Source organism: Conger conger, chromosome 14, assembly GCF_963514075.1.
Source record: "Conger conger chromosome 14, fConCon1.1, whole genome shotgun sequence".
Taxonomy (NCBI): Eukaryota; Metazoa; Chordata; class Actinopteri; order Anguilliformes; family Congridae; genus Conger; species Conger conger.
In genome coordinates, this window is record NC_083773.1 from 20,235,990 (window position 1) to 20,263,627 (window position 27,638).

The following is a 27,638-nucleotide window of genomic DNA, read 5'->3' on the forward strand; positions in this document are numbered from 1 at the left end:
ATATTAAAGTAAGCAAGCGAAACTAGCTGGTAGCAATATTTTATTTTAATAAATGCATAATTCAACCTCCTTGTATTGCAAATGAAAGATTTTAGAATGTTTGCTAAAATTAGTTTTGCCATTTATTTTGGCAGAATGCACCGAAAACACTTAAAGTAAAGTAATTTGCTGTATTTAATCTAACTTTTTTTGGTTTAGATTGAGCAATCTTTTCCATTTAGATTTACTAAACTATATATATTAATACCATATTTAAAATCAAGTTTGCACTGCAGGTTTGTGGACAAAATGCTTTGGTTTGACAGTGTGCTTAGCTACTATTAATGATCTATTGTGCACAGATTCTGTACCACTTTAAGCGGATATTTGTCCGTACCACTACGTAATGCGCCCCTGTAGTTTTGACTGTGGAACCCCGAGCGCGGACCTGCCAACGCCCGGCGTAAAGACACAAACAGAGAGGATACGGTAAGAGAGCCGTTCATATTTATGAAATGCCAGTTTGTACTTGTATTTATAAAACTATTAATGTACCTGTTAATGGATACAGTTGTGGCTTTCCCTCCTAATTTTAATGGTACATGAATATCCCGCGCCTGTCCCAGTTTTATACGAAACGATAGTTAGCAAGATGGCTAGGTCGTTAGCTAGCGATCGAACGGTCCTTCACGTTTAAAACTCAGAAGCTAGCTAGCAGAAAAAACTAGCTAACAACACATAGCTATGTGGCTTGCTAACACGCTAACGATAGCTGTCTTGCTATAGCTATGCATTCAATTTGATAACCGCGGGGTAGTTTGTATGACCAACCGATCTCATCATAATTTGTAACCCATATATTACCGTTACGGTATTATCTCAATACGATTTGCATTATAATGGACAAATAATTGACACCCCCTGATGACCCCCATATTAGCCATGTAGCTAGCTAACGTTAACTTGCTATCTGGGTTGTTGTTACTACTACTAGCTAGCGAACTACTATTCTGGTAGTTATTATGAACCAAGATGGCATCAAGAATGCCGATAGATTGTAACGTATTGTTGACCTAAATGTAGCTACTAGCTTGAATCTATGGCGAATTAATGGGTTCTTGCTTAGAATTTAAGCGAGCTAGCTAACTAGTGACCGAATAGTGTTGGCGCGCCTACTGTTGTCTCAGTAGCTAGCTAGCTTTTGCTGCAAGATCCGATATTGGCAATATAAATGGTGTCAGTGGATACTATTACTAATTTATAATAACATTCAATTCTATGTTATTTGACTTGCCAGCTATCTAGTTAGTTAAGCAGACACCTCACCGGAAAGGGAGATAACAAGCTAGCTAGTTTGATAAACTGATGGCGAGGTAATTTAGATTGGACTACTTTTGCCCGCGTCATGCGCTGTTTATGGGTTAACATTCTGTTGGCAACCTGTATGCGTGAAAAGTAGATTGACAACTAAAGTTAGTTTCCTTGTTGGACGTTTGCCTATTTGATAGTTATTTAAATGAGAAACCTGGTCAATTAAAACAATGTTGAATTGGCTATGAAGAAGCAATTACATGGTAGTTGTTAATCTAAACACATCAACTAGTTTCTATAAAAAAATGTATCTTTAGGAACATCGAACTCGGCGAAATGTAACGTTTTTTGGATGTGACGCGATATACATTTTTTGAAGTGTTATACTTATGATTGCATAATAATATAATGTGCCGAAATTAGCTGGATTTGTGTTCAGTGCAGTGGACATAATCCCCAGTGGCACGATAAAACGTTTGTAGCAGCTGGTTGAAATAGGATGTAAACGTGAAAGGCCATTTAAGTCTTAGCCAGAGGCTCCAATTGATATTAATTAACTGACACATTACTTGTGTTGTCAAAACATAGTGTTGTGAGAGAAGTCATGATGTAGAAATGATGGTAATGATTTCAGTTTATATATATATATATATATATATATATATATATATATATATATATATATATATTGTTTTTGCACATAATTCCTGGCTTCAGGTTTACTCCTTGTGTTATGGAATTCAAGCCTAAGAGACTAGTTTTAGATTGGTATGTATCCCTTTGGGATGTCTTGGAAGGAGTCCATGTAAACATTCTCATTTTTCAATCAGTTGGTCATTTTTCTGGAGATGCGCTTCTAGAGAAATTCATATCGTCATCTTTTCCAACACTGCATAGAGTACCAGTGGATTTGTACTTGTTGGGTAGACAGCAAGGAAATACATGCATTTATTTAGGAATATAATTATATGTATTTAGAAAGATAAATCATGTAGCAATCAGCCCCTCAACTGTGGACTGGTTGTTGCTGTTTCGCATGAAAACAAGGCTCTTTCTCTCTGTCATTGGGAGGTAGTAATGTCCTGTGTATCACTGTCCCAAAACAGGAAGAGCATGCTGATATGTTTTCAAGCTTAGTGTTTGGCTGTCAGCTCGATGCCAGTTTTGCAATGGGATTGTGTGGCTTTAAATACTAAAATTTTGCTGCCTAAGTGTGGGATACAGAAAGCAACATGGGAGTTACTACTGACTTTTCTAGAATTATGTTCTTGATTTTCAGAGATCCTTTTTTTGGAGTTAGGGCCATACTGTATAGCATACTGAAAACTACAATTGATTGTCCTGAGTGGTGCACAGTTTTGCATGTGACGTGTTAAGTGGGCTTCAGCCTCGCAGAAAGAGCCCATCAAAGCCAGGGGCCCCAGTTAGAGGAATGACGGCGATTGAAGCTGACTGATCTCCACATGAGTGGAGCGCAACAATGTTTCTGTGGGACTTTGTCACCGGTAGCATCGAGAGGACCCTGCAATTAGGGCAAGGCATGCATGAACGCCGCATTGGATCCCGATTCTCTTTCACCTGCCTGTACGTCAGGGCCTGCCTGGTCGAGCCTGTGTTTTCTCCTCCTCCTCCTCCTCCTCTCCTTGGTGTCTGCCTTTGTGCTGGTTTCCTGCTCTCACTTAGGCTCCATCTGTTACGTCTGCGCTCAGCGCAATAGTAGGTCAAGCTCTTTAGAGCGGCCGGGCGCTTTTTATTAGACTGGAAAATCGAAGCTGTGGTCGTGTCTATCGTTCCACGGTGTAAAGTCTGTTGTGGTTAAATGGTGGTTTTGTAACTGCGTGCCGCTCACATTGTGTTTTATAGTACAGAGGTCATAAGTCATAATACTGTACTGTGCACGTAGCGAACAATACTTCACTCCACAGAAATTAATCCACAGACTTTGCCTGCGGTTACGACAGCAGGGATGTGAACGGTTCTTAGGCAAAAAATTATATTATCAGGGGTTTTTTTTTTTTGTGCCAAAAGTGTACAAAAGCTTCCCCTTTTTCTCCCTAATGAAGTCCTTTGTTGTGCTGGCAGTGTGTTTTGGGCCATTGTCTTGCTGCATGATGAATTTCCCAATTAGTTCGGATGCATTTCTCAGTAACTTGCATGACAGAAAGTTTTTCTAGACTTCTGAATTCATTCTACCATCATGAGTTACACCGTGACTAAAGATTAGTGAACCCACTCCAAAAGCAGCCATGCAAGTCCAAGCCATGACACTTCCTGCACTGTACACTGCACAGACTAACTTGTATGTTTTGGATCATGAGCAGATCCCTCCTTTCTCCGTGCTTTAGCCTTTCCATCATTTTGGGAGAGGTGACGGACTTGGTCTCATCAGTCCATAAAACTTTGTTCCAGAGCCTTTGTACTATATCTCTGAACTTCTTTACAAATTGTAATCTCGACTTACGATTCTTACTACTGATCAGTGGTTTGCATCTTGTGGTATAGCCTCTATGTTGCTGCTCTCTACGTCTTCTTCGAAAGGTTGATTGAGATACTGCCTGTGGAGTTTGATGCGGTTTTTCTTCAGCTCTCGCAATGTTTCTGTCATCAACTGCTGTTGTTTTCCTTGGTTGACCTGTTTGATGTCTGTTGCTCAGTACGCCAGCGATTTCTTTCATTTTCAGTTGTCGTACAAGCTTTCCTCAATGCTTGTGGCTCTGATCGATTTCCCCTCTTTTCCTAAGCTTCAAAATTGCTTGCTTTTCCTCCAAAGACAGGCCTCTGGTCTTCATGTTGGTGTATCTTTTCAAACACAAATACAGTTTCCATAGGCAAAACCCAAGGCTAAAACCAAGAGTAGACTTTCAGAACAATTTATTGTTTAACCAATCAATCTAACAGGACACATCTGGGCAACAAGAAACACCTGTCAGTTACATGTTCCAATACTTTTGCTCCCCTAGAAATTGGATGGTCTGATACAAAAGGTGATATGTTCTAATTTGTTTAACAAATCTAGATAAAAATACCAGGAAATAATAGCTTAAAATCGTATATGGCATCATATACATCTTTTGACCTCAAACTCTTCATTGTATAGGAATAACAGGAATTTTCCTTGCTGTTCCAATACTTTTGGTGCGGACTGTATATACAGATGTAAAATTGAAATGGTTAAATTGCCACAGGCCTAAAATTATATTTTACATGCAATAGATTATTTAAGTATGGGTTTCACTTTAAAAAACCCCTTGTTATATCAGGACGTTGCCTTATCAGATGTTGCATTGAGCAGCAGTACTGTGGGTTGAGGCGTTAGATGTAATGATTCTTTATCTGAGGTTTTGACAAAGTCTTGTTGGCCTTATTTTTATTTATTCTGCAAATGGCAACATATAGTTACCTGTACACTTGAACATGTTTGTGATTGGCCTTTCTTTGGATGGGTTGCATTTGCGAATGAGCCCGGTGGCCGTCGACAGCATTGGCTGCACAGGGCATATTGATTTAAAGGTGTTGAGTGTCAGTGATACCCAGACTGAGTAGGGAAATGCCGCTCACAGTGGGTGGATGTGAAACAGGAAGGGGGTGAGCAGTTTTGAAACCCAGGATCTGTTCTGCATGTAACGAAGGTGCAAAAACAAGATAGCTGGATTTGTTAGGTGACATTTTTTTTTTCCAGTTAGCACACACCAGTTTTCAGGAGCCAATGTTCCTAAAATGGGAGCACTGTAGAACCCTGTCAGTAAAGGCTTGCTAATGTGAAAACAATGCGTCAAGTAATGTGTAAGAAAATCTGTTTCTACTGTTTCTAATTTCTGTGCAGTACTTGTCTGGTAATTCATCTTAGTGTACCACCACAGTACAATGTTGCCAGCACTATTTTGCATACTATTTCTAAACTCTACTCTGTGTCTAGCTAATAACAGGATCTAACAAATGCAGAAGTTGGATGCAGTGGCCAGCAAAGAAAGACCAAAACATTAAACATTTAATGGTGGCAATTCATTATACTGAGATTTGAAAGCTTGGGATATACAAGCCTACTGTTTCCTCTGAGGCTTCCAGCACTGTCAACACTGTCTCACTGTGTTCCTCCACAGCTGTCTGACCGAAGGGCAGCTCTGTGTAATGGGGTTTTCACCTCTCCTGTATAAGCCTGCTGTTCAGAGTGGCAAAACCTCCCCACTTCTGGGACATGACCAATATTTTCTAACCACTTCAAGTGAAGGTTATGACTCAATCCGGAGATTGAAAATAATTTATTTTGAAAGTGGCAACTGTCAAAAATGCCACCGCTTCACAGAACTGCCGTCTGAGGTCTTGAGCAGTAGCTCAGCTGCCATGACACTGGCAGCCTACGGCTGTTCTACTCTGTTTGCAGGAGTTTCTCTGAATTATTTTAGGTTGCCATGATAAATGTTTACCATGCGGGGGGGAGCATCTCCCCTAGCTGTGTCGGCAGCAGCAGCAGCTGTGGTGTTTGATGAAAACGGGATGTGGATTTAACATCTGCATTTATTAGCAGCTAGTTCAGAATAAGGGTCTGCAAAGGAAAGGTCTTGGATTTCCAGAGTTATTCCGTCACGCCGTTCTCTAATTCCACAAGAGCCTTAGTTAAAACCATTGTTTAGCTGATCCGCCTGACTGCTGTCATTAGTGTGATTCTGCTGGAGCTCCGCACCAGTGTGATTGAGAATACGCAGTCATGGCCTCTTGCCTGCTAGTCGGGTAGCAGGACATTTGTTATTTAATGATTACAGACCCTCTCTCCACATGTAACTCTTGCAATGGTATACGTATAAATACGTATTCATGGGCGGCACACACTATCATATTCCTTCAAAATGGACTCCAAAATATTCAAACTTAGATGAAACTAGATGCAAATACTCAGTTGAAATTTGGACCATGAAACTATTGCAGCGTAAGGCCTACAAATAAATCCACCAGCTCTCTTCAAAGTACTGCCTGAATGGGATTTTGAATTGGGCGACAAACTATACATGAGTTATGAAGGCAAAAGTAATTGTTTCATGCGCTCTGTTCAACTCTGTGAGTGTCTGCATAACTCCACACTTCATGTGGCTGGTCAGTACGTTAAGACAGGAAGATGATGTATATCCAGAAGCTGTGTATGTAGTGAGTAGGAGCTACCTCAGCAGCCTCGTAATTGTTCCATTAGAGGTAGGAAAGCTGACGTTTCGCTTATGAGCGAGTAGTGTACACGGGTGACAATCAGCTAAGGTGTAATAAAGTGGCACAAAGATTTCAAAATATCTACATAGTCTCACGGCATTCCGACTTATTTTAAGCCACTTAAAAAAAATAAAAATAAAGTATACTTATGCACACTTGAATAAACCGGTTGATCGACCATTACAGCCTTGTTCAGCGAGAACAGATGGCGTAGTAGGTGCTTGGGGCGGAAGGCAATTTCCAGGAAGAATGATCCTCTTTTGGCGGAGATTCGTGCATAAATTGTGCCCATTATATTTGGGACGGACTGGAAAGTCCGGGAAAATGGTGAAATTTGTGCAGAAGGTTTATTTCTCGCTAGGTTCATTTCAGTCATTATCAGATTCTGTTTTTTGGGTAGAAAACGTGTCAGGTCTGTCGTAATGTGGACGGACATACTGACGTGCACAAGGGCTATTTTCAATATCATTCATTTATATATTTATTTGTTTATAAGTGGCTGTGGATACATACTTCAAGACAAAGTGATTGGTATTGTAAGGAAATCATCTGAAGGGTATACAAGCTCTTTCATGGTTGGTACCCCAGTATGTGACGTCAAGATTTTAAATTCCAGAACCACACCTATAGATCTCATGTAGTTTTTTTAAAATTATTTTTATCAAAAGGTTATTTTTATTGCATAAAATTGTCTTTATTGTCTCTTGGGTAAATACATTTCAACATATCACCATCAGTTCCTGAATGTCTTAAAAAAATAAAAAGAAATAAAAAAAAAACACAATGAAAGGGGCCATTTCCTAATGGTCTATGAATATTTCACCTTAGCTGATTGTCACCCACATACCGACTTTCCCAAGCTCTCGTGAGCTCTCTCTTCCAGGCTTTGCCGATCACACGTTGGATGTGATGCTTAACTGTGTATCCAGTTATGAGAAAATGGAGAATGTGGTGCTTTGCGTTTCCGTGGGATTTCGGCTACCCCCGTTTGAAAATGGTCAGTGTCGTCCTCTACGCCTTCGTAACAGCAGCAAGTGCTGGGAAGCCCCGCTAGCACGCTCTCTCTCTCTCGCTCGCTCTCTCTCTCTCTCTCTCTCTCCCCCGCTCGCTCTCTCTCTCTCTCTCTCCCCCGCTCGCTCTCTCTCTCTCTCTCTCTCGCTCTCTCTCTCTCACCAGCTCGCTCTCTCTCTCTCGCTCTCTCTCTCTCACTCGCTCTCTCTCGCTCTCTCACCCGCTCGCTCTCTCTCTCTCTCTCTCTCTCTCGCTCGCTCTCTCTCCCGCTCGCTCTCTCTCTCCCGCTCGCTCGCTCTCTCGCTCGCTCTCTCTCCCGCTCGCTCGCTCTCTCGCTCGGTTGCTCATCCTCACGGCGGCGCACCCCCTCCTTCGGGCCGCCGCACCCCACCACCAGGTCCAGTCTGGGGGGCGAGGCTCCCTCTCTCCCAGAGCCCGACCCTGCAGCTCCAGCGTGAGTTCCGCCGCCCTGGGCTAGCAGAGCCCGTGACGCTAAGCTACGCTATCCTTTAGCCGGAGCGCCGCAGTGACCCAGTAACGGCTGAACGGGGAGGGGGCGGTCGGGGGGAGGGTGTGTTGGTCATTATGCAGCTGCTTTAAACACTTTCTGTGGTCTCCCGAGACGATAGCAGGACAGACTGCCGTTATTGATATGCATACACCCTGCAGAGTGAAAGATGCACTTGACCCTTCCTGCTTGCCTTCACTGCGTTGTGTGGCTGGGGGCTTTTGTTTGTGTACCTCGGTCGGTCAGTAACTGTGCTGCTGACTGTGTTTTAGTGCACCGGAGACCATAGCGTTTAGGATCGGTTTTCACAAGTCATTGTTTTTTGAGAAAAGATCTTCTAGTTAAAGATAAGATGCTATGCTTGTTGCTTGTGAAATTATGCCTGATACTTGTGCCAGGAACCGCTGAATGTCAAACGCTATGTGCAACATTTGAGCCTGACCCATTTGTTTTGTACCGGTCCAGATCACCATGCGGTTTTTCTGACCGTACCGGGTCACGTGAAGCCCCTGTGTGGTTGATTGAGCTGGGGCAGTAAAGCATTATTGGAGGGGGAGAGGAGGAGGAGTGGTAGTCAGGTTCTCTGTCTATAGGCACTTGACCTTGCTTCTGAGCTCCATTTGCTGTGGAACGGACTATATGAATGAGGATACAGCAGGTCCACTGAGCAGTAACACGGTTTGGGGTTGATTTATGAGGGGCGTATCTTTGTGCTGGCTGTCCCTTCTGGTTTAACACTGGGATGTCCCATTTTTGTATGCAAATTGTGTACAAAAATAGTTTGTCTGTATGCCAGTATATGATGAAGTATATTAAAAAAATGTTGTTTAATTCATTAATTTATTCTGTTGCTTGTTGTATTTGCGGATGTTGCCGTCTTGCACAAGGGCGCGCTGTCTGCTGTGTGTTTTCATATCCTCTTTCGCTAATGCTAAGGGGTAATTAATTAGCCGTTTCAGATCTCCCCCGGGGGCTGCAGTTACGCACATTAAGCAGGAACACAATATAGAGCGACTCAGAGGCTCATAAATTACAGGAAACCCGGCTTCTCAGACTCCATTTTGGCTCTGCCCTCCAACACCATCAATAAGTCAGCCCTGCCCGCGGCGATAAAAGGCCCACGCCGCGCGGACGCGATCCCCGTTTGATGAAATCTGCGGGAGACGTTGGCGGATTGATGTAATGGGGTTTAATGCGGCGGTGGAGGGAGGGGAAAGGTATGTGCTCATTTCCTGAGAATTGGGCAGGGTCAGCGTGGAGGCGCTTCTCCTTTTACACTGAGGAATGCGCAGCGCCGCCCGCTCTTCCGTCTGACTGACGCAAGCCGTCCGTTCTGTTCCGCTTAGAGCAGCCTTCATTTAGCGTCTGCGAGACTACCTTCTGTGCCGATCAGGATCATTCATGAGATGATGCTTGGGAATGTTTGGAATGTTCACAGCTCTGTGGATATGGTGCGTTACTCTGGTGCTTGGTTAAGGCCTTGTGATGTTATTGTTATACCCGTTGCACGGCAAATTTCAGTGACTGTTAACACTGTAGCACCAGGCTGTCTGTTTATATTTTTCTTTATGCAGAGCTGTGTTTATATTATATGAAGGAAAGATCTTATTGCTTAATTTGCAGGGCTGCCTAGCGGGTTAGCTAGTCATTAGCCTGGAACATCACCACATGCAAAATAGTGTAAATAGCACCATTATATGCTCTATAAGGCCAAGTGCTGCTATTACTTTCGTTAACTACTGGCCTCTCTACCCAAACAGTACAGCGCTTTTGCAGGCAATATTGATGTTTTTTTTATTTTTCTTGGTTTCTCCCATTTCACGGGTTCTCAGTCTAGCACCTGGAGTGGACTAAGCATGGTCTGCTTCTTTCTGTTTTTACTTTGAAATCAGCAACCAGTTCAGTTCAGTTCAGCAAGTGCACTATGGAGTAACCTGCTTTCATCGAGAAGTTCAGTGCTGAGTAACAACGAATAGCTCCCCAGGACCACGATTGAGAAGCCCAGATGTTTGTCACATACATTGTTTTAGCTGAAGAAGTCTGGGTGTGAGGTGCAGTGGGTGGAGTGGTGCATTGCTAACCTGCTCTTCTCTCCTGCTTTTCCAGATCTTGAATGAGAATAGTGGATCCTAACAAAGCACAGCTATGCAGACCATAAAGTGTGTTGTCGTGGGCGATGGTGCTGTGGGTAAAACCTGTCTGTTAATCTCCTACACAACCAACAAGTTCCCCTCTGAATACGTACCAACGGTAAGAGTCCCCCTGAGGTGTGTGTGTGAGAGAGACCCCTAAAGTGATGCATGCCACTGATGTATATATATTTATTGTAAAGTATGTTGGCTCTGGAAATTTGGCAATTTAGCACAATTTAAGATGACAAATTCAGAGCTGTTATTTATTAGCCTTGATAACCCTTGTGCAATCATTACTTGCCCCTGCATGTAATCGCAGATAACAAATATATATATTTTCTTCTTCCCTGCAGGTCTTCGATAACTATGCAGTAACGGTTATGATTGGAGGGGAGCCGTACACCCTGGGATTATTTGATACTGCAGGTACAGTACACAGGGCTTTGCACTGAGATGTTTTAAAGTAAAATGGCCAATTCAGTGCAAGACACTCACTATCTGTGGCATTACGATCCATTGTCCTTCACCACATGTAATCATGCAGTTGTGTGTGCCATGGCTAGAGTACATAGGATCTGTAAAGCTGCACCGTTGACTACAGATGCAATTTACACAATATTGTACATTGATTTCTTTGGAATGTATCCTTCTGAAATTATGGATGAGTGTCGTAAGGCAAATTACATTTTTCTATTCCCAAGGGGTTAGTGGCATTTTTGGGGAGTTTCTGTGTTTTTTTCGGGGTTTTTTTGTCGTCTAATAATGAAAGGTCACATTGATAATTGCAGTCTGTAAAATGTCCCAGCTGTATTGTCTGGTCCATCTTGCACACTAAATTCAAATGAGGATTTGGGTACTGATAGCAGTGGTAAGTTTCCTAATTCTAAATTTAGGACTGCGGAAAGCACCCTGCGATATGTCTGCTACTGTTTAAACCTCTCGGTTGCAAACTTTCCCACTTTGTTCGCATATGATTTAAAAAAAAGTTTGTACCCAAGGCCTTGAATTTGGAAGGCTGTGTGCTGTGAATGTTTCTTAACTTATATTTGTAGTTTTGTTACAGTCAGACACCTTTTTATTTGAATGTTTATTTCAACAGCCGATTGTATTTTCATGAGTGAGTGATTTAACCCCATAGTCCATTATGGGGATAGGTGTTGCGCTGTGAAAGAAGCAGCAGATGAGAATTTAAGAATCAGTCACTGTACACTGTCACCCCCTCAGCAATGGTAGTGACTCGGTTCAGTTTAAATACATTTCAGATGTTTTCTCTAATCTTCAATGTGCCCTACTTTTAAATACCGTAACACGTTTTGTTTTGTGTGGAGACAGTGATTTCGTAATTTACTTGCCTCGCTAGCCAGTTGCCTAAATTGGCTCGCGAATTTGCTCACACTAGCTGACTAATATACCATTGCCTAGTTACCTCAACATTTCCGAATTCAGTAGCTCAACAGCAAGGATGTGTTGAAAGGATAGATTTCACAAATTCATCCTTCATGAATACAAATGGCCCAAAATGTTGACATTTGTTGACTGCATTCATAATGTTGTATTTTAGTGAAGAAATTATGTTTGGATTTATGATCATTTTAAAGTTGAAACTAAAAACAAACCTTTTTCACAAAACAGTGCACAGCATGCTCAGGCAGTGTTTAGTTTAGTGTTACTTCTCACTCTGTGTGCAAGGAAGTATAACGTGTAAAAGTGTGGTCAGAAAACTGGGGTAAACTTGGCAATGTTCTTACGGCAAAACGATTTTATCTGCTTGCCAGTGATACCGAGCTCCGTCTGCCCAAAGACTGCTTCCTTTTTAAGTGAAATGCGATTTTCAACAAGGGCTGAACGTGGCCACCCATTATAAACAGATTTTTGTATTCGGAAAGTGGAATTGATGGCGGCTACATTCCTGGCATTCGTGCAGGGTCTTGAGTTCTCGTGTGGTTGTTATTTGAGGGGGTGCGCTCGCCTGGCATGTTGTCAGGCGGAATATTCTGGAATGGGTGTGTTCTCCGAAGTCCCGTTTTCCTCGGGCAGCTGTTTATGGGCAGGTCTGGACCGTTCGGCACAGTCCAGGCAGGACGATAGTACAGCGGTTTCTGTGAATGCCTTCTTGTCTGGTCTCTTGGTTTGCTGTGTAAAAGACTGCATCGGTCTGAACGGTGACGTTCTTTCTCCACTCCCCAGGTCAGGAAGATTACGACAGGTTACGACCCCTGAGCTACCCTCAGACAGATGTCTTCTTAGTCTGTTTCTCTGTCGTCTCCCCCTCTTCATTTGAAAACGTTAAAGAAAAGGTGGGTCTGTTTCTGTCATTGGCTCATGTGGCTGCATCCACTATTGCTTGTGATTGTGATGCCCGTGTGGTCGCACAATATATCGAATCGCATCTTTTAAAATGTAATAAAAACGCCACCATGTGGCCTACAGGCAATCTTTTTCTTTCATCATAACCTGATGCAGGAATAAAAGCTTAATCACATATCTATTGGCTGCTGAGAAGACAGCCAATCAGCAGCAAGACCTTGTAACTTCCATGTGATTGAAAAAGGAAATCGCATGATCACACTCACCATGTACTACCTTGCCACCGATAGTCTGCCTCAGATTGCAGTTGCATATACAGCAAATACACGTCTACACTTGGGGAAAAGTAGCAAATTCCTAATTCTGCTTGTTGTGGAATCCAGTTGTCCTGGGCCGCCTCATGTCCCATTCTGAAGACCCCCCTCCTCCCCAATTCTGACTCCTTCTCTCTCCTTTCCCTCCCAGTGGGTACCTGAAATCACTCACCACTGTCCAAAGACCCCTTTCCTGCTGGTTGGGACACAGATCGACTTGAGAGACGACCCTTCGACGATCGAGAAGCTCGCCAAGAACAAGCAGAAGCCCATCACCCCGGAGACGGCCGAGAAGCTGGCCCGTGACCTGAAGGCGGTGAAGTACGTGGAGTGCTCTGCCCTGACACAGGTAAGAACACACCTGGCAGCTCTGAGCCGCTGTTATGCTATGGGCGTCATGGTGCAGTGGTTAAGCATGGTTATGGGTTCGACTCCTTGGCCCACCGGATCCTCTCTGCGTGGAGTTTATATGGAAAAATGTTTGTCCATTTCTACCCAAAAACAATGTAAAATTGTTGGCTAGAAAGCCAAACATATAAATTGAGCTAGTTTGCTGAGGAAATTTGACTTGGCATAGTAGCTAGCCAATTAGCTAATTAGAGCACACACAATGCTGCCATGCAGCTGGTGTAACAGGTAGAAACAGAGCACCAGCGGAGGTGAAACTAAAATAGTTTTAGTTTAGCATTTAGCATTTTGTCATGCTAGACCATTGCCATCATTTCTGTGCATTGCGAGGGAGTGGCTTTGCTGACTTTTACACGCGGACAGAGTGCAGTAATGTAAAGGGTGAGCTGTAGTGTGTGCCCTCCGCAGAGGCAAAGAAAATGCCGTTAAACCTGGACTCTCCTGGGTTGGAAACCTGCATGTATTGTACATTTATAGGGGAAACTGTCAGGTAAGTTTGAGGGTGTCCTCTTTAACAAGTTAATGCGGATTAAAACCGATGTCGGGTTTAAAAAGAAAAAAAGAAAAGTGAAAGCAAGAAAGTGGAGATGCACGTGTGTGTGATTGAGACACAGGGTCAGATGCTGAAAGTCTTGAGTTGTGGGGTCTTGAAGGTACTCATCGTGACGGCTCTTTCACTGTTGCCCTCTGCTGGATGGACTCGGTACTGCTCTTGAAGGGTTGTGGCCACGTTTTGTCTATGTGGGGAAACTGCTGACCAAGCAATCATTTTGTAAGAAGTCATTGTAATTTTCATTCAGCTGTGTGATTTCATTCGTTTTGAAATAAGAAGCGGCAATTGACTAACATTTTAATTTCCCGAACAGATTATAACCAGTTATTTAAGTTATTGTTTTGTGTCAGCTCATCTAGAGAATTAGCTGTCTAGATCTGTACAGTAATAAAGAGCAGGGTCAGTACCTTTGTTTAAATCACTGTTCGTTCTTGGTCTATATTAGCCCTCAAATTTGTACACCGAGAAGCTTCTAGTTAGGACACCTAGGTCTCTCTCTCTCTCTCTCTCTCTTTTCTCTCTCTCTCTTTGCAGTAGGCTGTTTTCTTCTGTAGATGTGCACTAGAGCTTTAAAGCTTGCTTTCTCTCTCTCTCTTCCCTCCTCTCCCCTGTGTGTTTGTAGAGAGGTCTGAAGAATGTGTTTGATGAAGCTATCCTAGCTGCCCTTGAGCCTCCAGAAACGCAGAGAAAGAGGAAGTGCTGTATATTCTAGTTGTGCCACAACACCCCCCCCCCCCCCCCCCCCAAGAAGTGCTGTACATTCTAGCCCCCCCCCCCCCCCCCCCCACCCAGAGGAAGTGCTGTATATTCTAGCTTTGCCCCCCTCCCCCCCTCAAGGGAAGTGCTGTATATTTTAGTCTAAACCCCTTGCCCCCCTCAAACAGAACTGCTGTATATTTTAGCTTTTCCCCCTGTAACAGAAAACAGAAGTGCTGTATATTTTCAGATTCCTTCAGCTCCTCCTCTTTTGTTGGTTTGCCACTTCTGTTGTCCCCACATGTAAAAATGCTTTTCTGCCCAATAAACACGCCAACACCATCTTAAGCTTGTTCGGCTATGGCAGGGGTGCACAACTCCGGTCCTCGAGGGCATACTGGTTTTTGTTCCAACCAATGGCCTTGTTTTTAATTTGCTGACAGCTCTACAAATTACCCTGATTCAAGCCTGTACACTTGCTGTCTGCAGCTGTAGCCGGTACTCATACACATGTCAGATAAGATGTGATTGAGCCAATGAATTACTTAAGACCAGAAGTTGACGGAAAATCCTGAAAAAGGCTCGGCCCTTGTTGTGCCCCCCTGGGCTATGGCCTCTAACCCTTCCGATGAGCTCCTGCTTCCTGTCAATCTGCGATGACTTATTTGGCTGTTCAGTTTTTTTGGGCCTTAAGGCTGCTGCTCATGTTCTTGTGTTGAGTCTAGTGGGAGTAAGCGCCTTTTCTACATCTTCTCCTTGTCTATACTGTAGAGCAGTGCTACTCAACTCCACGTCCTGCGGGCCACAGTCTCTGCACCTGATTTCACTAATTATTTTACCTGCTTGGTTCAGATAATAAGCAAATTAGTGAAATCAGGCGGTGTAGGGCATGGTCGCAGCAAATACCTGCAGACACTGAGGCCCCCAGGATGTGGAGTTGAGTCACACTGCTGTAGAGCAGAGCTGCCCAACCCTGTTCCTGGAGATCTTCCGTCCTGCGGGCTTTCACTCCAGCCCGAAAAGAACACCTTATTCTACAGGTAGAGATCTCGTTGAGCAGGTGTGCCAAATTAGAGTTGGACTGAACTTAAACGGAACTCTAGGAACAGAGTTGGGCGGCTCGATATATAATGATATAGAGGGTGTATATGAGGCGGCAGCTCATGGTTATAGTTTCTTTTCAAAAAAATATTTCTCTATTTATTTTCTTTATTTTTTCAAAATTTAGAAATATCTTCAGTTTCTGTGGGATAATGCGTCGTTACATAAGACAATATTTTCCATTCCATTAGTGGATGATTTATTTTGTACATCTTCCAATGTTTCATAGAAAGTTCAATGATAAATTAAATTCTAAATGAGGTTTGAGAATTAAGAACCCAGTATATACTCTTGTGGAATGATGTGTGACTTGAATAAAGGAAAACTGAAATGGCTGTCCTGTTCCTGTCCCTCATTTACTCAGGGGTAGCACACACAGAAACGTAGCTGCATTTTATTACTTATTTACAATAAATAATGCCTTCTGCACGATTATACAGGGCAACCCGCTGACTAGAATTGCATCTTTTTCAGACGACCAGATTTTTAATGTGGAATATTATATTAAATTATTGGATTAAAATTCCTAGCGCAGGGTCGACAATGCGATGCTTGTATGTAAACTTCAGCTGTGCTCCGGTGCTGTTTTCCACTAAGCTGAGCCTCAACCAGTCCAGTTTATATCTTTCTATCAGAATAAGTGATGCGTGTGCATTGTCTTATTCTAAACATGACCGCAGCATGCAGACCATTCAAAGTCACCAAAGGCAATCGGTGAATGAAGGATCTGGAAGCTGAGCTGGCAGTTTGACCACCTATTGCTGCATTGTCTTCTTCATGTTATGTGTGGGACAGACTAGTAGTATTTATATTTGGTAGCTAGTCTGAAACTGGCAGCAATGTGAATTTCAGACCGAGCTCTCAAGATACTGCTCCATGCCAGCAATGATAGGTAGCCGCCGTATTTGGAGGCGGCGCTGATACCTCGACTCCTAATAATCCTGCAATGTCATTATTCTGTACTGTCTATATTGTTTATGTCCTTTGATGTTACTTTGGTATGTGTACATGAATAAAAGTATGGAAATGTGAGTGTTTATTTTAAAGTCCAAACCGAGGTTGTGCTTGTTGGGTTATGCCGCCCTTCCTCCTCCTCCTCCTCCTCCTCCTCCTCGCCTGCCCCCGTGTTGAAGCAGACCTGTGTCTGATCCTGTGTCTCTCCGTGCTCCTCCACTGTCTTGTTGGTGTCTTTAATTTCCCAGCAGCCATAGCACCGTTGGGTTTCGTTTGGCGTGCGTTTGCGCTCGTGGTTATTGGCCCAGGCTTCGGGTCTGCCACTCCCCCTTGCGACGCATGTGGGCCCGAGCTGAATGCATTTCCACCCGACCGTCACGGCATCAAAGGCCACAAGGGTGCTGCGTTCATTTTATCACCGCGCTTTGGATCTGCTGGTCCAGGCCATTTAGTTACAGTATAATATACACACTACAGACAGGCTGTAGAGACGTAGATCCTGACTGGTTTTTTAAACGATGATTGTGATAGGTTGGGACATTAACCCTGGTTTACAGTCTTAAAGGAGCTTCTGTGGCATGAACTGAATTGAGCATCCATTTTGTTTCTTTGTTGAGTTTGGTCATGACTCCTATTTCCATCTGTTTAGTGCAGCGCTACTCAATTCCAGGACCTGCGGGCCTCTGTCTGCAGGTATTTGCTCCTACTGTGTGCTACACCACCTGATTTCACTAATTATTTGCCTGCTTGGTTCAGATAATAAGCTAATTAGTGAAATCAGGTGATGTACCGAACGGTTGTAGCACGGGCACTGCGGCCCGCAGGACGTGGAGTTCAGTAGTCCCCCCTCCCCTCACACTGTCGAGGCTGGGGGTGAAGGACTCATGATGAAAACCCTCCATTTTGACGCATGCTGACTCCCACCCTCCTCTCTCCTCTTGTATTTCCTCTTCCTTTTTCTCCACAGAAAGGGCTGAAGAACGTGTTTGACGAGGCCATTCTGGCAGCCCTCGAGCCCCCGGAACCTAAGAAGAAGCGCAAATGTGTCCTGCTATGAGCACGCCCCTTACACCCACCCCCCCTCCCAAATAACCCCCACCCCAACTCCACCACCCTTGCTCTGCTAAGGCTGATCATCAGCTTTGTACCCTAAAGCAATGTGTGTTAAACATAGTTTGATTTTACTCCAGGGATCGACTCTGCGTACATCACAGCCAATGGAAAAAAACTAGTCTCTTTGACGATCATCCCATCAATGCAATGTTGTAGGCCTATTTTCATTCAAGCTGGATAAGAATCCAAACTCATGGGTGTTTATTTTTTATTTGATTTTTTTATTGTTTTTTTTTGTTTGTTTTTTTTAAAGGGGGAGGGGGCTGCAGTGACCCTGTATCTTAGTGATGTGATTGGCTATGGGGAATTGCTTGTGATTGTGTGCCACAGCCAGAACACCCACCAACTGATCAACAGATGCTGATGTAAGGTAGTTTATTAAAAGGAGTGGGGTCAGGTGGGGGGTGTCCAGTCCATGTAAAATGGTCGTCCCAGAAAGAGACTGCGCCCATCATGACTAATGGAGTTTCTGCAATGCCCCCGTCTCTCCTCGATTGGCTGGACTCCCAGGCCACGCCCCCAGTAACAGGCTTTTGAGTGACAGAGCTCTCAGTTGGAGGGATTAGCTTGTTTCTAATGGTCGGTATGTCTGTCATCTCTTACCAAAACCAAATGATCTAATGAACTGAATGCAGCTTGTGCCTTCTAGTCTGCAGACAAGCACATCTCATTCCAAAACCTCTCCATCCTGCTAAACCTAGAATACGTATAAGAATCCCCACCTCCACCCCACCCCAAACCACAACCCTAGTGTTCGGTTGTGGACGTTTGAGACATTAACCTGATTAATGTTAGGGTTTGTCTGTGAGGAGCATTTTAACTTGCTGCAGAAGTGGGACTGAGGAGTTGATTAAGGAAGAGCAGGGAACTTCAACAGTGTTAGCAGAACAAGTGGGGGAGTGTTCGGATGCCAGGGACCAAGGGGGCGTTTAAACCAGCTTGTTATCATGCATGTAGGAAAGCCTCTGGGTTCCTGTGTTTAGGTTAACAAAATTAATAATAATGTAAGCTGGTAAAAATCAATGTTTTTAGATTCCAGTGTTATGCATTTTTACCAAAATCTACTTTTGTTCTTTTTCCTTTTTTTGAGCCGTTTTTATAAAGGATACTTTCACACCTTTCACCAATTACAGGCTGGATTACATCCAAACTTTGAACCACCCGTGACGGATAAGAAATAGAAGATTGATGCCAATTGTTTGTTTTCGTTGTTTTTTGTTTTTTTCCCTCCCAACGTGAATTTGCAAAATGCCTATTAACTGTTCCTTTTTTTTAATTGGCAAATAACATTTGGAGCAAAGTTTTTATTTTATTCCAGCCTGGTTCATCAGAATTTTTTGTTTTTGTTTTGGTGCAGAACCAAATGCTTTGTCTGATGTCTGTTCTTTGTATACGCATTCTTTTCAAAAAATATTAAACTTATACCTTATTGGCCTTTATTACTTTTAACACCCTTTTCTTTTCCAAGTGAGCTTAACGGTCACAAGTGCTGCCTTTTCATAAGTAAACTAACTGACCACGCCTATTCAAAATCTGTTTTTGAAATGCGGAGGATGAGATCAGTACAGTCCGATTTCACTGTTGTCAGTTTAGAGTTGTTAACAGTGCGAATATGTGATTGGAATTTAGTGGCGTTACTAATCATTTTAGGAGTAACCCCACTGCCTAATCCTCTATGGGATGTGCTTGAGAAGTGTCCAGAAACTTCTCGAAAAGTGACAGATGAACAGCATCAAAACATTACTAATCTTCGAGGAGGCTGTCTGTCTGCTCAGATTGTTTCCATCTAAGGACATATATGAAATGCAAGTTAAGTATGAAGTGATGAAGCATCGTTAGCATGGGGCTGCATGAACTTCATGAATTAAGCAGAACTGCTCATTTATTTGTTGGTTTTTATGTAGTGTCCAGTATGTGTGTGGTAACAAGGCTGACTGCTGACACGGGTTATTTATAGTTTAATTTACCTCATCTGTTGAAAATTAAAATCTTGAGATTACTGGGAAGTTTACTGTCTTTTTCCAAAGACGTGTGAGCTTTATTATTATTAGATAAATAGTATCACACACCCCCCCACCTTAGCCATGGGGCTACATGCTGCCCCTACAATTCACATGCTCAAAGGTTGCATTCACATGCTCAAACACCTGCAGTCAGGACCTCGTTGAAATACTGTTGACACGACTGGTTTTATTTGAGAAATGTTGCTGTTCAGTGCACTCATTTATACTTCTAAGTGAAGTTTCACACTAAAGTAAACATTTTAAGCAATTCATTTAAATCCAGTACAGGGAGGTCTCCTAATTATTCCAAACTGAAAGCTCTAATATGGGTGCATCCAACATGCTACAGTACGGAATTGTGCCATGCTCTGAATGATGGATGCATTCCATTCCAGGGATGGAAGCTACACCGTGACACAGGATGGCAGATTTCTTTGTCTATTGAGGGTGAAAGCAGGAGTGCCATAGTTGCAGTCTGCTGGGATACACCTGCCCCACATACACCAGTCATCTGCTGTAGGTAAGAGAACACAGGCCAAGGAAGTTTCCACATGACTACCACAATAACGATGGCCGGATGTGATTGCAAGGAGACTAAAGAAGCCTTATGTTATGAGGAATTTCCAGAGTGGGGCAGGCATTATATCGCAGTATGTGAACAAGATCTCCAGCTCAAGTGCCCGGTGATCCAGGCTACGAGTTCTCCACATTTCATTTTGCATTCACATTCACATATTTATCAGATGTTTTGTCAAGAACAACTTGCATGCATTTTTTTTTATAGCACTTTTATATGTGTAGGACTTTCCAAAAGAGTTTGAGTGCTTTGCACAGAATAAAATAAGGCAATGTGTTTAAAATGCAAAGCAAGCACAACAAAGGAATTGATAACACAATAAATGCCAGCAAAAAGCAATATCAAAGAAGAAATACTAAGACCAAAGGAATGCCATCCTATAAAAGTATGTTTTAAGAAGTGAGTTTGATATCCTCAGGCAGGCTATTCCAAAGCACTGGAGCCCTAGGTGCAAGCAATGAATTTATACAGCTGTATAAATGCTTTTGCAATTCAGTTAGAGTATCTTGCTCAAGGACACAATGGCAGCAGCCCATCTGAGAATTGAATCCACAATCTTTGAGGTACAAGCCCCTAATTTCCCTAATTATGTTACACTGCCACCCCTCTCCACTGCAGCAGGTCTGTCTGCACTGTTCTGATGTACTTTCCCAAAAGGCACTGTCGATCACCCCACAGTACTACAGCAGACCTGGCGCTGATTGGAGGTGAGGTACGTCGCTTGGTGATAACTGCTGATGACCTGTGTGTGCCTGGGCTACCCCAGATGGAATGAAGTCAGTTACATTTGAGCCACTGCCGATTCCCAGTCATGGTTGGCTTGTGATATAGACAATGTTCTCAATTCTCTTGGTTACAAGTTCCAGCCAATAGTCATGGCGTACAACTTTTACTGACTGCCACTCTGCAAAGCCGTACCAAACGTTTTCATAACTGACTTGTCAGAGTTAATGGGCAAATTGTGAAGAAACGGCTGTATTCTCATTCTGTTTGTTTCCACAGATATACTTGTGATCAGTCTCATTTATGTACAAAATAAACTGGAAGAATGTGAATTTTAGGAACCCACTCAGTTTTTAAATTTAGCAAGAACTGAATAAAGTTGAGACCTTAGCTGGCCTAAAACACAGTTTGCACAGTGGGTTACCAAGAGAATGGTTCTAAAAAGTAATAATTGCTAGATTGTTTTCGGTTTTTTGCCTAATCAACTTTAAGTGTATTTACTGTTTAATGAGGCATTCATTGGAAAATAAACATCTGCTTTATTCGTACTGTGGTGCTTGGTCCGGGAGCGTTTTAGACTATTTATGTTGAACAACATTGACCAAAATTAATTGAAAATCTGACAGGTTGTTGACAAGACAAATTAAAGAATACATTGCAGTAATCCAAGCTTTGCTCTTTAAAATGGGACAATTCCCCCGGGGAACAAGTGTTCCGAGTGTGCAATGTGTAAGGGTAACAGAATACTTAGCTCTGAGTTTTGGTAGGGCAACAGTAGGTTACAGGATACAGGATTGCAGTTAGCATACAATTTACAATAAATGGGAACTAGCCTTAGTCTCTGTTGCCTGTATTCTTTTCCTTTCTCGAGGAGCATCAAGTCAAATGCTGAAACATTTAAGTTCGCAGTAGCTTTCTATATGGCATTTTCGGAAATTCGACTTTGTTTCAAAACAAGTCGCATCTTCTGTAACTCGGGAAATAAACGGGTAAAGATCAGCAGCCTGTTGCACCAATATAAGTTTGATCACAAGATAAAGTGTAAAGCCCACACTAAAGGTTACGTTGTAACAACTTAGTTTAAACTAAAGTTGTCTTTGTTCGGTTGCACAATTAATACGTATACGTATCGCTAAATTCACAGGTAACCCAAAACATTGTCGCATACAGTGACGTTTCAATATTCAGACCAATCACCCTCGTTTAAAAACAAATCGCTATTCACGTCTCGTGCCCTCCTAACGTCAATACGTTGGCTAAACTGTACAATCCAACGGCGGCTGGTGACGCGTTATGGGCGTTAACTGGATGGACTGTTTCTTTATTTGATAATATGTATTGTTCTCCAACAACTGAAATAAAGTATCATCAATCTCATCATACAAATGAAAGGGGTTATCTATCGGGGAGAATGCGCTCCTCGCCTATACCGCGCTGAACTTTGCCTATCCTTCAAATCAGCGGCTGTTTTAGGAATGACAATGACACCTATTCTCCAAGTAGGGAATAGGTGTACATTTTAAGTGGTATTTAACTCAACGGGGGAACTAAATCAGTTGGTGACTCTGAATTTACGTTTGAACTTACGTCATACAGGTACAACAGGCTGCTGGAAATGATAGTACACTCTAGTGCAGGAGTTTTAATGGAACCACACAGCGCACCTAATGTTACCATGGTTACATAAACTGCAGTGCTTGGTATTTTCTTGAATCAGATTAACAACAGGGGGCAGTGTGGGTGTACAAATGATTAGTTTTGTTTTGCCAGAATTTGACTAAGTGAAGCTGCCTGGTTTTGATGAATGGGGCATATTCTAAAACCTTTACGGCATAAGTATGAAGCATAATACATGACAAATATTATTTATTTGAGATTGCCTCATGCCATGTGGTTTTAGATGTATTTGTCTCCCAGTTCAGTACTACACCATACACTGTGACAAGGGGGGTCCCCAACCCTGGTCCTGGGTAACCTCAGGCTCTGTTTGTTTTCAAACTACTTTACCAATCAACTTAATTATTAGCCCACCTGGTTTATTTGGCCAAGATTGGTTTGGCGATTTTTAAATAAAAAATAAAAATGACGCATAAGACAACCAGGGTTGAGGACCCCTGCACCAAGAGAGGGATTTGAGATTTTGTAGGTAAAGTATGTATATTCAATGTATGCCCTCACACGATGTAGCTTTCGTCCAGCTAAACAGCCCATTTCTCAGTCTCTGAAGTTTTCTCACGCAAAATCCTCTTGTGGATGCTTTGCTGAACAAGTACCCACGTATGCTGTACAACATTGAACTGAACGTGTTTGCAACGGCAAAGTTAAAGGTAGGTATGGATTAGCCATAAACTGATATTTCTCTTTTCTCTGCCTAATCCCATCGCCAGCGGCGCATAACAATTAAGAGGTAAATAAACACACGCAAGCATTTACTGTGCAACAAAAAAAAATCTTTTGGAGACTACTTCAATCAAGCAAGCGTGTTCGCATGGGTGAGGAGAGTTTTATGGTTTGCTCATGTCTCAGTTCCAGGGTTTTTTTCTCGCACAGCACAATAAGGAGAAATAAAGGTCTGCAGCCCCAGTAAATCTCCCAGGACACAGAAAGGTGTCACACAGCATCTGATTTTTATAGGAGTAGATTTGAGGGGCACCACATCTCTAAGCAAAGCATTAACACATTCTTTGCATTTCTGGGGTGAAATGAGCAGTCAGCTCTTGTAGCCCTCACCCGTTGAATTATGCCTGATTTTGGCTGATATAGAATGAAGACACACTGCAGGATGTCCGGTAAGAGATAAATGTTGACTTCAATAAGGTATCTTCATCACCACTGTTCTGTTCTGTTCACACACACTCACACACACACACACACACACACACACACAGCCTATTGCTGACTGACATACAAACATTAAACATGCACTTTAATATGCATGTTTAGCTATTGCAGCTTAAACATAAAAACCCAGTTTTTTCAGTAACATTACAGCTGGCAAGTTAACTAAACTGCATTACCAAAGTAAATAATATCTTCCGCACAGTACACATACAGTGATAAAACCGTCGATAGTGCAACAGAACAATATTTGTGGATAATTACATATTGCAAACTCGCTTGAGGCAGTAACAAACCATCAGAAGTAGCAATAGCATACAGATCGACTTAACAATATACATTTTCCCTTCCACAAATATGAACTGGACACTTACAGTTTTGATGTATGCACAACACTTTGGAATGTTTGCAGCAGCAAAGTTCCGTATAGGAGAAATCGCTTAAAACATTTTAAAGTTTTGTTTCTCCAAGGTATGACTGTTGTCTCGCTAGCCGATGAAGAAGGAAAAGGCGGGTTTTCCGGGTGTGTCCGAGAGGTCGCTGCAAGTGCTGATTAACAGCTGAGTCAACGTGTAGGAAAACAGAAACTTCAAACGCTGACGAATATGCTTGGCCTTTTTACCAGACACCCCCAGATTTCTTGTGGAAATCTGAACTATAATTCTGGTAAAGGGAAGTCCTTAATGGAGGGAGTCTAATTTGGCAAGGCTGCCAATCCGTGCCACTGGACACAGGTAGGTTTGTTCTCTGACTTGCACTTCCGCCTTCCTAACTCTGTCGTCAGGTCCAGGGTGGATTTGAGAGACTTGTCCCTCAGGCCAGAGTGCTCGTGGTAGTTGTGGATCTACGATCATGGTCGTGGTACCGACCTATCCGGTGCTTCTGTCTGCCACTTCTGGCGGGCTTGAAGGCCAGGCAGGTAGCATTTAAGAAATTGCTTCCAGAAATGGTCTGCCAACTGCTGGCTGTGATGCCCTCTTCGCCAACTCAGTAGGTCTGTCTCAGTGTAGACAACTTGCGGTAGAGATGCATCAAGCCACCCCATAAGCAGAGTGTTCAGAGTAACTGGGTCAGGATCAGTAATGTCTAAAGAGGTTTAAAGTTGAGAATTCCCTCAATTTCAATGAGCAGTCTTCAAAACGTCTTCAGTGACTGACTGAGCACCTAGGGTTACCGAGAGAGCTTGCTTAAGGGAAGAGGTTTCTCGCTCCCAACAGCCAAAGTGGGGTGCACTTGGTGGGTTAAAGGAAAACTGGATCAGCTGGCTAGCGAGTTGAGCCTGATATTCTGGTAGGAGTGCAGTAAAGGCTTCCTTCAGCTCTCATTCTCCCCCTTTGAAATTATACCCCATCTCTTCTCATTTCGATGGCCGATCTTAACCTTATCGAATCAATCCACTCCAGTGGAATAAAATGCAGGCTTGAGGAGGCGCTATCTCGCTGGTGGCAGATCTGCTATTTTAAGAATCTGTGGAGAAGCACGCTATTTCTGGCATGTGGTACACTCCCGCTGGTGATGTCAGACAGCTTCTCTGCCACAGATAATCCAATATTTTCCCACACTTCAGCGAACACGCGCTCAAAACCTGGGTGAAACAGATCATCATCAAAACCACTGCTTTGTGATTTGGTGCTGAGGGTCAAGCAAAGTTGGGTGTACTGCATCTTGATCCAGCAGAGGGCTATAGTGTAAACAACCTCCTACTCAAACCACCTGGACAGTGTCATCAAACTCAAGGGTGAGCTTGATGAGGCAGCTGCCGTGTGGCACTGGCTTACCCGCTCTCAGGAGTGCAATTTCAGAAGCAAAACAATCCTGCTGTGCTCACTGAAAAAGTGTTATCTCTGCTTCCCTGAAGTTGTTGGCTGAGGGGCTTCCCTCTGCAGCCCCATGCTGAACGTTTTAAATTTGCTGACGTCTGGGGTGCTTGCGATTTCTGTGGTAGAGGTGAGGCTACAGAATGTCGACTTTCTGAACTCCTCTTCTCCAAGCTTGGCAGGGAACGGTTTCTGAGGCTGTGCAGCAAGAGGGAGTTTCCAGGTTCAGTCGGATCCTTTCAGGTATCTGTTCTGAGACCTCGTGGAGTATGAGCAGGTGTCTGCTGTTGCAGGTCTTGCAGTGCATCTTGAGGCTGCACTCCAGGTTAAGGCTTCGGTCATGCATGGTTTTCTTTTGTTCATAGTTAACCATGCACATGCATACATTCAGTTTGAACATGCTGTGCACACTGCAAAAACCAACCATCTCAACAAGTATTTTATTATTTTATTTTATTTTAGTCGAGAAGAGTTCTGCTCAAAACTGATAATAACACTTCAAGACTTTCATGAATTTTTATACACTGTGTGAGTGTATGAATTCAAATTAAAATGATTAGTTTTAGTGTACTCCAGTCAGTATCTGTCATGTAGCAGTCACCCATTTTCTGGTGCTGGCTAGTTGTTCCTTTAGTTCTTCGCTTATTTCGGGATTTTTTTCCTCGATTTAGATTTCAGTTTGCAGCAGAGTAAACAGCCACTGGGCTGATTGGAGAGTGATTGGTTCACCTGCAGCTCAGGGTGTGGGAGCTGGCTGTTAATTGGTCATTGAGAGCAGCCTGGTGCATTCTCCTCTTGGCCAATCAGGGTGTGGCGACGCCCTGTCTTTTGGGCTTAAGAAAGGCTGTAACGTGGGCCTCTGGTTGATTTTCTGATCCTACCTTCTTGCAGTGAGGCCTCATGGGGAGGGGGGGAAAAATATTTCAGTTTCCTTTATTATTGAAGAGGCATTTGTTAATTCTACTTTGATAAGCCTGTCCTGCTTCCAAAGATTTTATGTGGCTGGGTTTTTCCATTTTGACTCAAATGGCTGCTTTGCTGCAGGGTAATACTCAAAATAGAGCTGTAAACAAGCATTAGAACTCACAGCAGTGGTATATAGACGTTTTAGCACTCCTATGGGCCTATCAGATTGCGAGATTTGTCCTGCCCATTTTATAAAATCGAACAAATAATTTGTGTGAAATGTTTTGTTGGTAAAAGTAAAGGAGGTGAATAAACAGGATTAATGGTGAAAGTTGGGGTGCTAAAGATGTGATTAGCAGGGCAGAGGCAGCCAGACTGTGGGCCAATCAGTAAGCATCAATGAGCCAATTGCCCGGTCAACATGCTTATGTTCAGACTAAGCTGGACACAGTGGTTGCAAAAGCCCACCGTTTTATTAAGATTTATGAGAAACCAGACAGACTGTCCATTCTGAACAAGTTCTAACACGGCTGCTTGCTTGGAGTTTGGAAGAGTTTTGGGAGGGGGGTTATAATAAGGGGGGTGGGGAGTTAGGCTTTCAAATGAGTTATCTTAAATCTATATAAAAGCTGCCCAACTGTTGCAACAAAAGGGTTTAACTGCAGCTCGATGGTAGACAATGTATGGTCAATGGCACCATAGAGTGTCATGAAAGGCAGAGGATCTCTGAAAGGGGACAGCCGCTGAATGAAAACAAGAGCGATCTGCAACAAAGGGCGTTTCAGGCCCAGCGCATGAAATGGCTCATGCAACACACCATAGAACGCCACCCTTCCCATGTCCACCCAACAATGCACTCCATGGAAAATTCTGCTAATGTCCGTGTCACAAATTCAGAACATGACAGGGCTGGCTGTTTGACTGACATATCAAGCTCTAGTGATGTCCGTTGACTGACAGGAGTCACGTCAAGGTTCGGCTAACACAAAGTGTTTCAAGAAAATTGGTGAACATTCCAATTAGATCGTAGTTCGTCATTCCCTTGTCATGTAACAATGATAGTATTCATGATGAGAGCATTCATAAAGCAGTCTCACAGCATATTCCTTCTCCAAAACAAGTCTTATCAAAGTCAAAAACGAAAATAGAAACACATTGAAATTCACAGGCTCCATCCTATCCCCTAATGGT

At 43.0% G+C, this 27,638-nt stretch overlaps 1 protein-coding gene across 4 annotated transcripts; it reads left to right on the forward strand.

Moving 5' to 3' along the window:
• The first annotated feature begins 353 nt into the window (after positions 1 to 353).
• On the forward strand, positions 354 to 19,022 carry cdc42 (cell division cycle 42). 4 transcript variants are annotated; one of them, XM_061219372.1, is made up of 6 exons: positions 354 to 468; positions 10,112 to 10,255; positions 10,491 to 10,563; positions 12,325 to 12,434; positions 12,910 to 13,107; positions 14,342 to 14,453. In XM_061219372.1, exons 2-6 carry the CDS (start codon positions 10,151 to 10,153, stop codon positions 14,429 to 14,431), a joined length of 576 nt encoding a protein of 191 aa, XP_061075356.1. In that variant the 5' UTR covers positions 354 to 468; positions 10,112 to 10,150; the 3' UTR covers positions 14,432 to 14,453. The 4 variants fall into 4 exon arrangements, with proteins under 4 accessions (XP_061075356.1, XP_061075355.1, XP_061075358.1 ...); XM_061219371.1 differs by lacking the exon at positions 14,342 to 14,453 and adding an exon at positions 17,438 to 19,022 and having other exon boundaries at positions 382 to 468; XM_061219374.1 differs by lacking the exons at positions 354 to 468; positions 14,342 to 14,453 and adding exons at positions 7,817 to 7,951; positions 17,438 to 19,022.
• The last annotated feature ends 8,616 nt before the right edge of the window (positions 19,023 to 27,638 follow it).